The sequence below is a fragment of the Anabas testudineus genome, chromosome 4 (genome assembly GCF_900324465.2).
Source record: "Anabas testudineus chromosome 4, fAnaTes1.2, whole genome shotgun sequence".
NCBI lineage: Eukaryota > Metazoa > Chordata > Actinopteri > Anabantiformes > Anabantidae > Anabas > Anabas testudineus.
The window spans coordinates 14,341,514-14,359,087 of record NC_046613.1 but is presented as its reverse complement, the minus strand read 5'-3'; the positions used below and the strand labels follow the sequence as shown (position 1 = coordinate 14,359,087).

Sequence of the window (17,574 nt, the reverse complement as noted above, 5' to 3'; positions counted from 1 at the left end):
GAGATGTAAATGAACTGGAGTGAATTGGGTGGTGGAGAATACAAATGAGGTTGGAATGCTCGTTCCCTTGCTGCTCTTTTTACTTTTCTTCTTCGCCCTGTATCTCTCTGATCCTTCTCTCTGTGCACATATATTTCAAAAGCCTGGCATTAACCAGTATCCCATAGATTCTGACACAGCATAATTATATGTACATATTATATATTTTATCCTTTTGATTATGCTGTATATACATATGTGCATAATCCCTTTTTTACAGTGTGGCACTGTGCAACGGTGCTTATTGATGAAATAACAACAGACAATTCATTGTTTTTTTCCCCCTACAGAATGAATTTGGGCTCTCACTGATCAGCTCATGAGCTAAGATGTCATGTCACAGTAATCCGTGCCACATAAGACATAGTTTTACCATCACTTGTCATAGAGTTTAATAATGTACAGATGTTATGGAATGAATTACAGAGGAGAAAAACCCTCTACACCCGTGACTGTCATTTTCTCTTAGCCATGTCCAAAAATTACATCAGCTTTCAGCACACAAAGTGGAAAAAACAGAAACATAGTCTTGAGTTGGAGTTAATGATAAGGAATTCAGGAGAACGTTAATATCTGTCAAACCAGTGGTGTAATTCTTTTTTACAATGGCCACACAGAGTCAGCAGTCTACCTCATGCCCTGCTGTTTGCAGGATATATGCAATATTTTCTTTCTTCTCCTCCCCTGTGTGGACCTGACTTCTTAAGAATACGTGCTGTTGTAAAAGATATCTCTGGATTATAGAATCAGCACTGTGGGAAGAGTCTTGACTTAAAGGTTTCTTTTCCTTCACAGACTTCCTTTGCTTGTAGCGTAGAGACGAGGGGGAGAAAGGGGTAGGGTGGCAGAACCTAGAGGACTCAAGCTGTGTTTCCTGTGGCTCCAAGCTAATGCTATAGGCCACACTTTTCTTTCACCCCAAATCCCCCCAGCAAGCGACCTTGTCTGCTCAGGAGTGCAGAATAATGGCAGACCGAGCAAAGATGCTGGTTCATTTACGGGCAGCTGTTTAGCTCTCATCAGAACAGCGAGGAAAATCAAAGCGTTGTGTTAACGGTAGACGACAAGCATCGGGCGCGTCCCTGTCACACTTCTCTTTGGCCCTCGACAGAAAAATTATCTGGTCTCATATCAAAATAATCTGGAGACCTCTTTTGTGCTCAGGCCACAATGATGGCAGCATGAGTGGCTGAATAGGCCTTTTGATCAGCCTCTGCTTTACCCCTGGACTAACTGTGGAAGCATGTGTAACTCAAGGTACAAAGGGTCATTTTAATATGAAAACCATTTACTGAATGCAAGATAGCGCTGATGAAAAGCACAATAGTTCTTCTGTCATTTATGCAGTATAATCAGCACTAGGCACTAGTGGAATAATTTTACTTCATTGAGAGACGAAGAAGTTTGCTGCCCTCGTTAAGCTGAATTTTTGCTGTATATATGCTATGGTCCTCGTATCTGAGGCCTTTAGGTTTGATCATGGTAATGTGTAGCTGCACTGTAGCTGGACTACATGGTAGACCATCCTTAAATGGCTGCTGAAGATCCTAATGACTCCTTGTTTCTGTGAAATAGGAAGACATTTTGTTCATTACTTCTGCTTCAGTGACACTCATATCGTACCAGATGGTCACTGTTCAATTGATTTCACTCATCTGTGGGAAAAAAAAAAAAAAAAGAATTAAACATTACAGCACCAGAGGGATGATATATAATAGGTCCCCTTACCTACAGGAGTTTCACACCGTTCTTCAGCTGCAGATTCTGTATGGGCTCGATGTCATCTCAAAGGTTACATGTGCTAGTAAATGCCAGCATGGGAAGCTTTTAGTAAGAGGTTGCTCATTGGAGTAATAAAGTGCTACAACCCGTGGAAATAAACGTTCTGTGCACCTCGTAACAGCATGAATATAAGCATATGACAAAAGACTGAGAGACATGTTTTTTTTTTTTTAAGCGAACAACTGTTTGGAGTAGGAAACTACTTAAACTCTTCTCTATGTTGCTTGTAAAATATACAGTCTCCTCAAGTGTCACTATTTAATTTCTGTCTGGTGAGAAAATGAGTAGAGCCCCAACTAAATGCTTTGCCATCGCACAATGGCCCTGATCACTGCTCAGTTCAAAGCTTGCTACATAACTGATGAAGAGGAGCTGAAATGCTTTTCTAGTGGTGGTAGGTGAATGCCTGATTAAGCAGAGTGTCAACAAGTCCATGATAAGGATCTGGCCAGTGATGTCTCTGCTGCACCACGTTGCCATGGTCACAGGACTGAGCTTTCCGCATAATATTTTATTAACTATGCTTTGATCGTTCGCTGTCCTGCTGTTTAATTAGAGCATAGAATGTAAAACTCCTCCTATCTGGTTTTTGATTGATAGGCATCTGACTTCTTGCGTAGGTTTGGATGCACTATCACAAAGTGAAAGTGCATCAAAGCCGCTAAAATAAGATCTCGTATTTTGACGAGGCGTCTCTGGAGTGTGTGCTGCTTGTGAAGAGGGGAGTGCTGAGTTTTCCTTTGAGGGCAAACAGTGAATAGATATGTGTGCGACAAGCTAAAATGAACACAACTCCAAAATTCTTCTCAGTTGAAGTCGCGGGGCTCTCTTTCTGCACTGTGCACCAGCGGTGCGTGCTACGTGTGGCGCCATTTTGTTGGCTCAGCAGCTGCTTCCCAGTTGTGGAAAGCTCAGAGGTTAAAAGGCCCTTGAAACACAATATAGCAACAAGTGATCTTAACTGCGCCAATAAAGGGCTGAGATAATTCTAGATGTGATTTCAGAAGACTTAGAAGGAAAAATTCAGAGTAAAAGAAAAAAGGGAAGACAGTATTTTAACAGCTACTACATATTGATATCCTTGCCATGGTTTATTGCTGCCATATGGAGAATAAATAATTTTCATATTGTGCGTTCCTTGGATAATTATGCTAATGACCCCATGAGCAAAATAATGATTACTTTTCTGGCTCATTTAAATAATGAAATTATATAGTTAAGTGAGACAGTAAGCATTGGATTTTCATTGTGTTCGATTCACTGTGATCATATTATTCTGTTGTAATTGCAGTTCATTGTCACGCCAGAGCGTGATCGATGGTGTTTTGCTGTCTTCATATTATCTGTATGAAAACAGCAAAATAGGATTTGTTTGAAGTAAATCCCCCATTACACAATATTAAAGAACTTAAACAAAATAATTATACAATGAGCAGATTCTGATATGCCAATATAGCTGTGTGTGTTTTTTTTTTAGCTTGTTTTGACAAGGGGATATTTCTTTGTATGAACCCTGGAGTTGTAAATTATTTTGCTGGATCACACGCTGTGTGAATTTTTTTCTTTTTAAAGCTGTTCTTCTGATGCATCAGGAAATTAATTACTTTATTGTACACAATGAAATAAGGACTACACATTCATTTCACTGGAATTAGCTGGACTATTGGGTGTCCTTGTATTGATTTGTCTGTGTCACTCATCTCCCTGTGTGCCAAAAATACCATCCAGCACTAGGATGGGAAAGTAGTTCAGCCTGGAGCCTAATCAATGGAGAGAGGCTTTTGGAGGTTGTTTACAACCATGCTTTTGGTCCATGATGCACAAACTCAGCTGGCAAATAAACTGCGTACGCCGGGCAATTTAGTTTGATTCTCCGAGATTTGAACATGAAAATGTATCATTATTACGGGGCCTATCATCAGCATGTTTGAAAGGTTGCTAGTGTATTTCAGTAGGAGTCTCACAGACTCCTCAAACACACATTTATTTCCTAATTGCTACGCTCTCTGTTTTCCTACTTAAGCGGACAGACTGCATCGGTTTTAAATCATTAAACCAGAAGCAGAGATTGTAAAAAGCGCCGCAGAGTGATGTAAGTGTTTTAACAGTGTTCACTGGGCACCGATCGTCATGGGGTTTGGCTGCAGATTTGGAGATCAAACTCAGAGGTCTTGCTCATGACCAAAGAACCAGATCCCTTCCAGCCACAAAGTAGGCCAGTGCAAGCTAACGGATCCCACCCAGCCATAACTGTTGCCCATATGAAGTCTATATGACGTCTATAGGACAAGCTAGTACTCAGTCCAGTGTCAGCAATTTAACAGAAAGAAATATGCGCTGTTATTCATGTGTTATATATGAATATGCGTTTATATCCTGGATTTCCAGATATACTGTATTTCAAAAAGCAGCTGGTAATTTGTCTTGTTCTGACCTTGATTTAAAAAAAAAAAAAAAAAAGCTTTGAAATATCTCATTTGCTTCATATGGAGCCAATCTGAAAGCTTTTCCCCCTTTTGATAAGACAACTGGTGAAAGAAAAGCCATGTTACATCTACAAGCCATTATACATCTGCCATTTTCAAGTCAGGTTTGAGTATAAAAATTCTAATATGGCACTGACTGATGTTTAACATCAGTTCTTATGGTTACTACACTATTGTACTGCTGACTTTTGATGGAGTTATGCTGGAGTGCATTGACACGAACTCAAGATTGGCTGTCAAGTCCTGTTCCAAACATGCAGTGTTTTCATTTTTTTCCACTTGGGCTTTTTCCTCTCAAGCCAACATCTCTGATAAATTGTTTATCACCTTAAGCGTTTCTTTTTGACTCCAGAGACAAAAGGCCTCCAAAAATGAAATATTGTTGAAACCTATCATATTTGAAAGCCTTTACTTTTTCATGCCTATTGGTCACATGAGAAAGTTTGCTGTCAAAAAGAGCAAGTATACGATAAAAGATCCTTCACTTATGATTGTATGGTCCCACACAAAATAAGCTTGGTAGAGGTTAGATGGGCTAAGGCGACTGTCCCCGTCCGTACAGATATATTCTTTGTTTACCCTGAGCTCTTCACTGGGCATGTTAGAAGTAGGACTTTTACCTGATTACAAACAGAGAATGAGGCAACACAAACTGACATTTATCTTCCTTTATAAAATACCACAGCATTTCCTGGCCAGGCGCAGAATACAGAATGCTAATCCCCTGCCATGGCAGTATAGCATTTAATCAGACAAAGATAATTGTATTGGTAGTTAATTGATGAAGTGTCCGATAGGGTAACATGAACTTAGCCTTCCTCGGGCCAATTTAGCTGAGCTGAAGTCAGAGGCTTTAAGTGAACTGTTGCCACACAAAGAACGCCACAGGATGACTCATGAAAAGAAAAGGTGCTTTATAATTATAAACAACTGCACATACAGATTGGTCGGACTTGTCCAGGTGCCAAACAAATTAGTGCATCGGCAGTGCTTTTTTTTTTTTTTTTTTTTTTCTTCCTCTCTCCTGTGACTGTGAACTAAAGCTCATTAGGGAAATAGATGCTTGGAAACGCTAACAACATAGCCATCAACCAAGTCGCAGGTAACAACAGTGTTATTTAAATGCTCAAAGAGGTGGCGAAGTCACCACCGAATACAGGGAAACTCTAGTTATTATTCAGCTCCGCCAGTGGTTTAGTCAGAGAGTCAAAGTCCACCGAGGGGCAGCTGGCAACATATTAAGCTTTATGCCCTTCTTTTCTAATACTTGGCGAATGATGGCTGCAGAAAGCTGATCTGACTAAAAATACCTGCTATTTGGATTGCTATGGTTTCTATATGTAGTTCACTTTTACTTTAAGTATTGCTTTGGCATTGTTCACATTTGCAGAGCACAAAGCCACAATATTGATTTCTTTTCTATTTTACCTACACCCTCACTCTCCCTGTCAGACACACACACACACACACAAGCAAACTTTTCTCTCTTCCAACCTCCCAATAGCCCTCCTTTCGATCGGCAGCTCTGCAAAGTGGATTAAATTACACTCATGTTCTACAGATGCTTGTTGTACTTTTTCATTTTGGATAGGAAAAAAGCATTCCAAGTAAACCACAAGTCTCTAGTGATACACTCTGTGATGACAGTGTGTTCCTGTATTGAAATGAACAGTATGACAATGAAGTATGACAAAGAAAAAAAAAAAAACATTGATGGACGACTGAATTAATACTAACTAAATTATTAAATGAGCTGTATATTTTTACTGTCCCGTCAGCTGTCTGATTTGGTAATTAGTGTTGTATCAATGTACTTACATAGGCAGTCGTTAGGACTTATAGTGCTCCACACAATTTAGTCGGCAAACTAGACTTTAATGACAATTATTGATTTTTTCAGGAGTTCAGCCAGTGAAGGCACGGGGATGACATACTAACACCATTAGCTCACTGGTGCGGTTGAGGTCTGAAATGTTCACTCAATATACTGATGTTAAGCTAGCAGACCAATCAAGACTCATTGTCCACATATTCGTCTTATTTAGTGTGAGATAACTAAATAAAAAAATGGTCCATTCCTGTATATCCAGCTTTAGCATCCTGCGTTTTCCACCTTTCACACGATCTTCTTCATTCTCAGCCAAACTACACATCTGCCTTCGATTTGCACTGATAGATCTCCCTCTCTCTCTCTCTCTCTTCTCCCTCAGGGTTTAGTCGAGCTGCCCTGCCATTTGGCTTAGTACGGAGAGAGCTGTCTTGTGAGGGTTACCCCATTGATCTGCGATGTCCAGGAAGTGATGTCATAATGATCGAAAGTGCCAACTATGGCCGGACAGATGACAAGATCTGCGACGCCGACCCTTTCCAGATGGAGAACACCAACTGCTATCTTCCAGATGCCTACAAGATCATGTCACAAAGGTAAAACTGCAGACATCTCCATGCCGCACCAACAAAACTTGGTATCTGTCAAAGTTACAGAGCCTTTAAAATATAATTGACAGGGTTAAACAAAAGCAGGTGTCTAGTTGCCCTGAACAAGCAGATCTGGAACAGTGTCAACATCTCCATTTATGTAAAATTGCATATTTTTCCATCCATTTTTCCTATGTTTAAAAATTAAATTGCACAAGAACAGGGCTGCCATTGATCGGCAGTAGCAGAACTGAATGTGTGGATTGAAAAAGAAAGAGGCAACAGTAGCCTGACAGCATCAATAACCTTCAAGGCTTTAATGTTAGCACCAATACCGAGGCAGCTGAGCCTGAAAGGAACAGAATTAGAAAGTTCATCGGAACTTGGGAGGTGGAACGTGGCTGAAAAACAGACGGAGAACCCAGTAATAAAACTCAAAACTGACAACTACATTAATGAAAACAAAACATATAAACCTTTCAATAACATTCTCAAAAGCGAAGGGGGATTTTCCGTCCTTCCTCATTTAACTCAACTGACAAACTGCAGACCTGTTCTGGCTTGCAGGGGGTAATTATTCTGTCTATTGTAATTTACTCTGTTAAATACATTACCTTGCAAATGTGCAATCTAGATTAAGTACCCTTACATTAGTCTATTACTGTTAGCTTTGTTTTTTATTAGTGAAGCGGAGCCACTTGCTCTTAGTGAAATCTGTTTAATGTGTATCTCTGTGTGTGTGTGTGTGTGTGTGTGGGTGTGTGTGTCTGTGCCTATAATATAAAACAACAAAATAAATGCTTGTTATATAAAATAAGAGAAATAATTTTTGTGCTAATAAGTTTACATAGTCCAGTCATAAATTATTAAATATGTCAGCAAACATTTTCTCAGTGTTAGGATAATGTTAAAAAACACTAATGTAAAGTGATCAGTGTGCAAGACACATGCACAACTTACTCATTCGGTTGATTTGCAGCCACACAAACTCGCCCTGTAACGAAGCCCCAAAGCTAATATATTGTGGTGATGTTGTCTTTCTTCTTTTTGAAATAAATATCAAATATTTGGATTCCAGATGGAGTATTATTATTTACATCTGGCAGCTGGGTGTAGTTAACAATACACAATTAAATGTGCCATAAATTGTGTAGTACAAATTGAATTGTTTTCTGTGCCAGTGGTTAATTTTCCAGCTGTAATTATTAGTTCTTCTCGTATTGTCGCTGTATTACATTTAACATACAAAGCAGTTTAAAATATGATGCACTGCAGTAGTTTAAATTAACCAGGACATTATAGCTCCACTTTGACCAACTACAACATGAAAGTATTTTCTTTACATATAAATACATAAATCATATTGTTCAGCACATTAAATAACAAAATAACATCATAATCACACTGACAGAGACACTTCTGCCTAATGAACTGTTTTATTTTACCTTTACATTATTCATATTTTGTTGCCAATATATACTTTTACTCGATTAAATATTTGACTGCAGGGGTTTTTATAGTGTGCCATCTCCTCCACAATTCCTGAACCTCAACATACTGCTCTTGGCTCTTTGGTAAATCCTGTTGGTCAGATTAAGGTCAGGCTCTTGGCACAGCCAACTTAAAGAAACGTCACTCGTCAAACAGCTCCCAGACACCCACTGATTGATCACTGTCCACAGAGATGTCCTGCATTTCGGAGCCACTGTCTCTCCAAATATCACTCATGTGCAAAGAAGGATGACTTACTGCGGAAAACCAATCCCATGGCGGTGCATGTTCTTGCACGTACCTCAGCAGGGTTCCACGGGCACCACTGCATACGTGAGACCGTATACATGAGACCAGTTGTCACATAGGGATGCCATCTGAGTCAAAGTGCACAGGAAGGAATGATATATGAGTGCCACAGAGAGAAATATTGGGCTGTGTAAGACCGTCAGCAACTCTGGCAAGTCGCCTTGGGAAATAAAAAATAATTAAATAATACAGTAGAGCCCTTGTATTCAGGGGGTTTATTGTCAAGTCCTATTTGATGAAGTCAGATAGCTGACTCACATTGTCTGTCTTGAAAGGCTGCAGCCGGCTTGTTTCATTTGTGGCCTTGCTCTTTCAAAAACAGTCCGCTGAAGCACAAATACTGACCCACCAGGAGCCGCCTGACAACAAATCCCAGTCTTGCCGAAACATTCTTCACCAGCGTCTATACACGTACCCGTGCTCATTCCAAATATGCATATCCACAGAGCACCAGAGACCATAGCTCAGATGATATTTAAGATGTGTTTTTAGCATTTCAATGTCACTGCTGAGCTATTGTACTCAGAGCAAAGACAGGAATACTGTATGTGTGTTCTAAGAACAAGTCCTGTTATACAAAACACATCTCTGAGGAGCACAGGTTCAAAAACCCACACAAAAAGACACATCTGATACAGCAGGAAGAAATCCAAAAGAGAAAATCTGATGCAAACAAGTGACATATTTACGTAAGGTGGCATACATCGATTGTTTTTCTTGATTTTATTTTTATGTGACACACAGTTAAATTCACATATAGTCAATATCATAAAAGCGTAAAGTGTTTGCATAATCAGCAACCCAACTTAAAACAGTCCACTTTCATGAAAACAGATTCAAGGAAAGCTTGACAAACGCCCAAGATTGCATATGGGACTAATTAGTGAGATTTTTTTCTTGTCCATTTATTTACAGGAATAGACTAAAATAGGAAGCAAATGTAATGAACAATGCCTCTGCTGCCAAAAATAATTATCCTCATCCGAGAAATGTGGTGGATTTTCATGCCTGTGCAGAATGAAGTGTTTGTTTCATCACTCCACGGCCTGAGACTCTCACTTCATCACAAGTCCAAACGCTGGTCGGTGCTCCGGGTCTTGCTGAGGCTAAACCTCCTGAAATTTTCCATATGTGGGGCAACCGTCTGAACAGAGTGTGTGTGTGTGGGGGGGGTGGGGGGTGGGAATAGTATTTTCTACTGTACAGTCTCTATCAATAAAGCATTGAAGAGCCAAAAATATTTGTTGCCATAATTACACTGGCCTACTAATTTAAGCGTGTGGGAAAAATCACATTAGCACTTGTGGAAAACTGTGTTCACTTTTAAACATCCGAAATTGATGTGGTCTTGAAGTGTGGAGAATTGGATTGAGGCTTCACTGAGTTTGATAGATCCTGTTGGCACTCTGAGTTGTTTTTATATCTGGCTGGCATATTATATTCATGAGCACAATGATTTTATGAAAATAGCCTTAGGACTGTTGTGGCTCAATTAGAACATTCAGCTGCAAGCAATTAGTCGACTCAAGTGGGTGATAATCTGTACAGGAATTTTTCACATGGACACCTCCCCAGCAGATGTGAAACTGCATGGCAGTACAGTTTGAAAATAATTAATTCATTGATAATAATATTCAGCAAAGTGATTTTTCATCTTCTTCTTTTCAGGATTTTGGTTGTTAATAATTCATTTCCTCATCTGCACTGATGATAATGATAATCATTACAACAACAGCACATTCTTAACACAGAGATAATATCTACCACCAGATTCACATATTTTAATTTAAATGCATAGAAATAATATTTTGTAGTACATTCAGCTTTACACATACTTAACTTCTGGTGCTCGGCTGTTGATGATTAATATCTGACCTCCAACCTCATCACAGTAGCTTGAGGAGCAGTAAAGATGACAATGACAAACCCTGACTAATCATTTTCACTAAAAAGAAAATATTAAGATATACGATATGAATAAGTGGCTTACTTCTATTGATTTCTCTTTGACTAATGAGCTTCATTGTAAGTATTTGATAACAAGGTCATTGATTGCTGTAACATGACATGACTGGATTCTGCCATGCTTGTGGATCATGGGTTTTCCAAGGAGCGTATCACTGACAGAGTGATCAATGCGTGTAGCTCCCTAACAGAGGATGTTAAATTCATCACTGAGATTACAGGAAAGATATGACCAAGCTAATTATCATTATTATAAAAATGATCATTACTCATCACTTTGGACATTTTTTGTAATGTAATGACCTTATCAACTGAATCTGAGTGAATCTTGAGTCTGATTTTATTTTATTTTTTTACAAATATTAACTTAGTTAAGTTAAAATGATGAGTAATCAACTGTATTTTCCAAGTTCTCCGCAATGAAATTAAGGCAGTTCTGGAAACTAAAGGATGTTGCTTACACTATTTATATCAGTGACAGGACTGCTTGCATGGCTCTCAGAGGAACTGCATTGTTGCCGCTTGACAGCACGCTGCCTTGTTCTTCCTTTCTGTACATACGGGGCTAGTGTTTATTTAAAGCACAGTAGATTAAGATTTCATAAAGATCCAGATTCAGCTTGGGTGTTCCAGAGGGGTGTACATAAGTTCATGAGCCATGAAACTGCTGTCTATTCAATACTGTATTGGTGATGATGTGCTAAATTAAAAGTCATCAGTGATCATCATTAAGCAAACAACTAATGCAAATAGCTAAAACAAATAACACCAACACGGAATAAAATAATATAAAGTAAAAACATTATATGAGGAAATGAATTTTAGAGGTTAACCTTAATATACCTTAACACACTGTACATACATGTTTTAAAAATAAGGGGCCACATTATTAGAAACACCTCTTAATTTAATGTATTCCAGTACGACTCCACCACTAATAATAAACATATAAATTATCACCTTTCTGATAAAACTGAGAAATTATCACTTTATAAAGAGGATATACAAATAACAGACCATGTCAAGTCACTTCAAGTCATATTCTCTGATTTAGCACTGGACCTTGTTATTTTACCGCTTCTGTGTAGCTTTGACTTTATGCCTCAGTATGTTAGCATAGCATTAACGTCCCTCTCATTAAACCCATATTTAGACCTGAGGGACGTCACAGTAATATTTCAGTTTGACAATATACTTTTACGACTTTATGCTACTTTTGCTGGTTTAAAAGTCAATAGGTTGAGACGGATGGATGTAAGTTAGACAACGGTCCCCTTGAGTATTCATGAGCTTGGAAACCCCCCACGGAGCACCACTGGCAGCTCAAATAAATACAACATAAACACAAGCATATGACAGCAATTACACGTTTCTGCGATATCTTAGTATATTGGATCAGACCTCATGATGAAAGCAGGATGCTAATGGTTAATTTCTAATGACCTATTTCCTGAAACATTATTTGGCCACCCTGTTTGAAATGTACTGAAATTAGTGGTGATTATAAATTGTGTATCTGTTTGCAACAGATTGTTCCTTTTGCTGCCATTCTGTGGCCCCGCAAATGATTTAATTTTTCAGTGGCCTGTCTGCTATCAACAGGCTTGCCTCTTGAGAGAGATGTCTGCCTTGATAATTGTGCCATGAACCTCATCAGCATTTCAGATGAAATGGAGCTAGACGGGTCACTTTGAGTTTAAGAGACGCTAATTTGATTGAAATTCAAACTGGGAGCACCAGGAAGTAGATTGTGCCTTTTGCTGTAATGCGCTCCCCTCACTCATGTCGCATTCCTCCTCCAGTTACACAGCAATTGTTTTCACTGCCGCTATTTTTTATATTGTGAATTCCAGTTGGCTGTGTAGGCTTCCTGAATGCTATGGAGTGTTGAAGGATGGCAAATTGAGCAGCGGCAGGCTAAGCAATGTGGGATTCATCAGTTAAGAAGCATCTCACCCATAGTTTAACTGGCCCCGTCTCCTGAGCAGCACATGACGTATCACCTGATGAACCTTATATGGTTCCAAAAGATCTCTATAGCTTCCTCCATGTATTCAATTTAAACTCAAAGACCTTTTATTTACATTTTTACCTTGGATATTGATGTATACAATTAAAGCTATGTAGTATTTTAACAGGCAAAATACTGTATGTGCAGATGTTACATTTACTTAAAGAACATTGTATCTGTTCTGTTAATAGAAATAATATCTGAATTAAATGTATGGTTTCAGATTTGATTTAGGCCCATTTACAGCGCTTTTCATTTTTTTTTTTGGGGGGTGGGGTAAATGTGTATTTTTCTTACCGGAGGCAATTTATTATTCATTTAGCACGTTATCCTCATGTCCACTTCTTCTTCTGGCGTGCTTTATGATGGCCTTGGAAAAGGTTAAACAGCATGTGGATACATGGTATCAGGAGTGCCATCAGTTACACCTTGTCTGCATCTTATTGCGCCCCTTCCTGCTGTCAGCAGGGGAGTGCTCATTTTTAAAGGAGATTTGCATCAAATCCAAGCAGCATTTTCTATGACACTCTAATTGTACTGATGTCTGCTTCTCCCAAAAGGTCAGAGATGTGATGGGATTACATTTGGAATACTTCACTGTGATTAACAGGCCGGCTCAGGAAATGGAAGCAATAAAAGCAGAAAGTAGCTCCGTCTTTATGGTTCAACTTGAAGAAGAAAAAATGTTACGGCTTCTGACCTTTTTTAGGACCTTTTGGCTACTATATAGTGTTTTTATTTATTGTGTATTTATATTTATGACTTAATATGTAATTAGGATTCATTTAAAACACTGACTCAGTCATTTTATTTTTAGTTTTTACATCCTTTGCTCATGAAAATATCACAAATGTGTAAAGCACAGAATAATCACCAAAAAAACTCAAATGATGTCCTTTTCAGATCTACGTCATCTTGATCTTATTATCATTTATTTAGTATTGTAGGATACATTTTTGTCAGTGAAATCCTGTGGAGCAACTGAAAAGTGGAGAAACGATTCATTTGACTTAATATTCATTATGTACATGATTAATTACTATATAGCCTGAGACTATCAAAAGATAGTCAGAGATATCGTGTTTTACATGTATTTAATTAGTGTGCACTTTGAGACCTGTGCCCTGGCAAGCCCAAAAGCTCAACTTTTTTATGGTTGGAATTTCAATTACATACGCTCTCTCAAATTGAGGGCTAGGACTATGCATAGAAGACGCCATTAGGGCTTTTTCAATTGGTCTCAGGAGATGCTCAAGGTTTGCACAGATGAGATGGAATAAGAGTCACACAATCTCACAGATCAGGGTGCCTCTCTTCCACAGCTCTGAAATTAGGGCAATATATCAGCAAGTGCTATCAACACTTATGTCAATATTGTTTCCAAAGAAATATGAGGTGTTTTTTTTCCCCAGTGTTGTTTGATACATTTGTTTAATTTGCCAGGAAAATGATACAGGTCTCTGTCTCACGTGTGTCATGAATTTTATTTTTGATATCATTCCGTTTCACGTGCTTAATATAAATCAAACATTCATTCCTGGGCATCCTGGAATCTGTTAGATAAAGCACTGTAATTTATATTGCTCCGCCATGATACGCTTATGCATGCAAAGAGGACAGAATCATCAAAATGACCATATAATATATGAGTAGTGCCGCAAAGTCATGAAATATTACCCACAAAAACAAGCGGTGTATTACGAGCCCAGCATGAGGTACATGTTTTAATTCCAAAACAGAAATTCATTTCCATAAAAACAAATACAATATGCTGATATTCTCATCTGTTATCACACATGAAGGTCATTAGTAAAGTGAAATACCCCTTGAGACCTCTACTAAACACAGAAACACACACACACAGAGAAGTAGACACAAATATGTGTTATTATAGCTCTGTGATATAATACGCCGTTTGAATGCTGCAAAAAATATTGTTTATATTTCCTTTTGTGAAAAAAAAGTGTTCTCCATCAAATGTATGTGAAAGAAAAATGTGTGAAATGTTTTTATTGGCATACACGCTGATTGGGAGGAACAGGAGGAAGGAGAATGTGACAAAAGATTAAGTAATGGCTAATTTCTTTCTCTGCCGTTATTATAATTTAGTGGCTTTTTCACTTTAACACAGAAGCCGTTTGTGTAGCTACTGGACACGTCTCTTGCGCTGTTAACCGTAATTTACTGCATGTTTTCATTCTCTGCAGGTAAAATGTGCTTGTTTTCATTCTGTTTTGGTTCTGAAACCAGTTTCCAGCCCCCTGTGTCTATTCAGTGTTGTACACCTCAACAGTAACCAGCTCACCACTGTTCCACTGCGCTACCTAATGTGGTATTAATAACATTTGGACACATAGCGGTGATTACCTCAGCAGCCCAAAACAAAGGCAAAACCCAAAGCACAATACAATGCAACCGGTAATACATTTTCCAATGATCTACTGTAAATGGGTGCACTGGTCTATGATAAGGAGAAACAAATATTATCTCTGGTCCCTGCTAAATCAGCAGAACCAAGTTATTGATCGGGCTCCTCACATTGCCGATAGAATTTTAGGTCCCTTTGGCAGCGAAGACAGCTTGTTCAGGGTATTGATGTCATTATCATGATTTCAGTACAGCAAAAGGGTGGTCACCTGCGAAACCCCGAGCGTCAGAGCACCCCACAGGCTCAGTTAGGCGTCTGCTCTGCAGATGTTAAAGGCAGGAATCCAAATTAACTTTTGACACTGCTGCAAATTGAGTCTTTATTCTATTGGATTCCTTATAATTATTATTTTATTTCTTGTGAATCTATGTAAATATACGTTTTTTGCTAAACACAAACTTCATTCTAAAAAAATGTATTTATTAATTAATAATATTTTTTTTCCTTATGACTTAATGAGTGTTTCGCAATTTTCTGCCCTTCTGGGTCTAGAATTATAGAGGCTGCAGTGGTAATCATTAATGAGACCTTTGATGGCATTTTGGGTGCAAATTTAAGAGCCTCATCTAGCTACTCAGCATGTAGAGAGAAGGAGCCAGTTCAAATCAATAAGTCGGGACATTTGAATGAAAGACAGACATTGTTTATCCCATGCAAATGCGCCCCACCAAACACCGATGCAGGGGGTAAATTCCAGCATCACGTTGCAGTTGCCTAGAGTGAACAAGACTCTGCGTTTTCCACTGATATTTGTTGCATTGAATTGTGCTTTTCTCTTACATTTAATTAAGTTGAAATCTCATTCTAAGTATTTTAGTTAGTTTACTTTTAACTGCGAAAGAGCAGTTTCAGTGTGTGTATCAACAATATCACACTCGTACACATGTGAGCAGGACCTGATGTGGATGTAATTAGGCTACAACCAGGGACAGGCAAACAAAAAGACAAAAGAAAGAAAAATGCATTTAGACAAGAATGTAGGACACTGTTTGCTGGTTATTATTGCATAAAGCAAAATAATAATAATAATAATAAAAATTCATACCACCTTTTAGATTCTTTCTTTGTTCTATACACAATCACACTGATAATCTGAGTCCTTGAAACAGACCCACACAATAGTACAGCACACAAAGCACTTCTTTCACACATTATACATACTGTGTGTGGAGGAGACCCAAAAGGCACATGCTGAGCGAAAAGCAGCGGAGTTGGCCCTGACTTTATTGCTAGTATGCTAAATAGTAAAGCATCCTTTCTGCCAGGTGCCTGTCAGAAAGTTAAAATATTTCTCATCTTGATTTGAAAATGCTTGTTTTGGATTTTTTTCGGGGGGAGACTGTGATCTACTTGTATAGTGATTGCTTTCAGCTGTTTACTTTGCTTGGAAAGACACATTTAGATTATGGTTGTAAAGTCTGTTTCTGTTTGTTTTTTTTCTTTCTGATAGATGCAACAATAGGACCCAGTGCATTGTGATCACGGGTTCAGATGTCTTCCCTGACCCCTGCCCGGGGACCTACAAGTACCTGGAGGTCCAGTATGAGTGTGTGCCCTACAGTAAGTACGCCCCCTCTGTCATGAATTGAAAACCCTCCCTTCTCCCTTCCTCACCCCCAATCATCCCATCCTCAGTTTCTCTAATATGCCTCCTCATTCTCTTCTGAGTCACCATCTCCTTTCCCATTCCATCCCTCTGCCTCGACCAGAGATTCTGCTTTCTCCGTCTGCAACACCTTCTAGCACCCTTTTTTCCACTGTCTCTTCTTCCATCTGTGTCACACTATGAACTTTTCATGAAATATGACCTGTGAAACACTCTGGGTTCTCTTCTGTACTGCCTTTATTATTGATGTGCTCACCGTGTTTCCAGCGGATCGACGAGCCAGGTTATGTGGTAGCAGAATAGAGCGAGGGTAGAGGAAGTCATGCTGACTCTCCGTGATGGCAAGCGAGTGTTTCATTACTCAAGTCTTGTACGGAGAAGTCTATCAGGCAAAAAACGCAGCTCACCTTGATGGCTTAATATACATCCATGCAACAGCTGTTGAAATATGTTAACAGATGTTTCGTTATGTAACAGAACAGAATGGCTCCGCTCATAAGTCAACAAGGCAATATTTCATCTAAAGAGATAGTGTTAACATTTTGTCTGCTCCTTGGATGTTAAAATATTCATTGCCATTCAGCTCCCAAACAATCTTTAGATTGCCCTTTGCATTAAATTCCCCTTTGTCCTTTAAGCTGCCATGTTCATTTGCAATTTGTGAAGGAAATTCCCCCATGTAACCTTTACAAACTGATTAATGACAAAGATTTAGATGAATTGCCAGAATCACTAATCAGGTGGAACTGAAATAATTAGAGTGGGAGTGATGAAGATAGTATTTGGCAGCACTTGTAGATTCAAATGAGTATTTTGTAGACTGATGTCTTTAGATGTGTTTCAGTTTTGAATCAAACGGAAAAAAAGAAGTTAAGCCCAGATATACAGTAAATTATGCACCTTTCTTCTACAGTTCACTTCTATTTTGTTCATTACCAGTCTACCTGTCCAAGCTGTTCCCTTCCATGTTGAATGAGAATGCATAAGTGAACATCATTAGGTGGTGTACCCCTTTACAAATTAAGGGTTGACATCTCCA

General features: G+C 38.8%; 1 protein-coding gene across 10 annotated transcripts in view; it reads left to right on the top strand.

Annotated features, from left to right (window-relative positions):
* Positions 1 to 17,574, top strand: part of adgrl2a (adhesion G protein-coupled receptor L2a) — an 88,242-nt gene that overhangs the window by 30,984 nt on the left and 39,684 nt on the right. For all 10 annotated transcript variants that reach the window (XR_003297888.1, XM_026345238.1, XM_026345229.1 and 7 more), the window contains exons 3-4: positions 6,518 to 6,731; positions 16,380 to 16,489. Coding sequence is in view for 9 of the 10 variants with exons in the window: in XM_026345238.1 (XP_026201023.1) it covers positions 6,518 to 6,731; positions 16,380 to 16,489 (324 nt within the window). In the remaining variant the exon portion in view is untranslated. The remainder of the gene's footprint in view (positions 1 to 6,517; positions 6,732 to 16,379; positions 16,490 to 17,574) is intronic.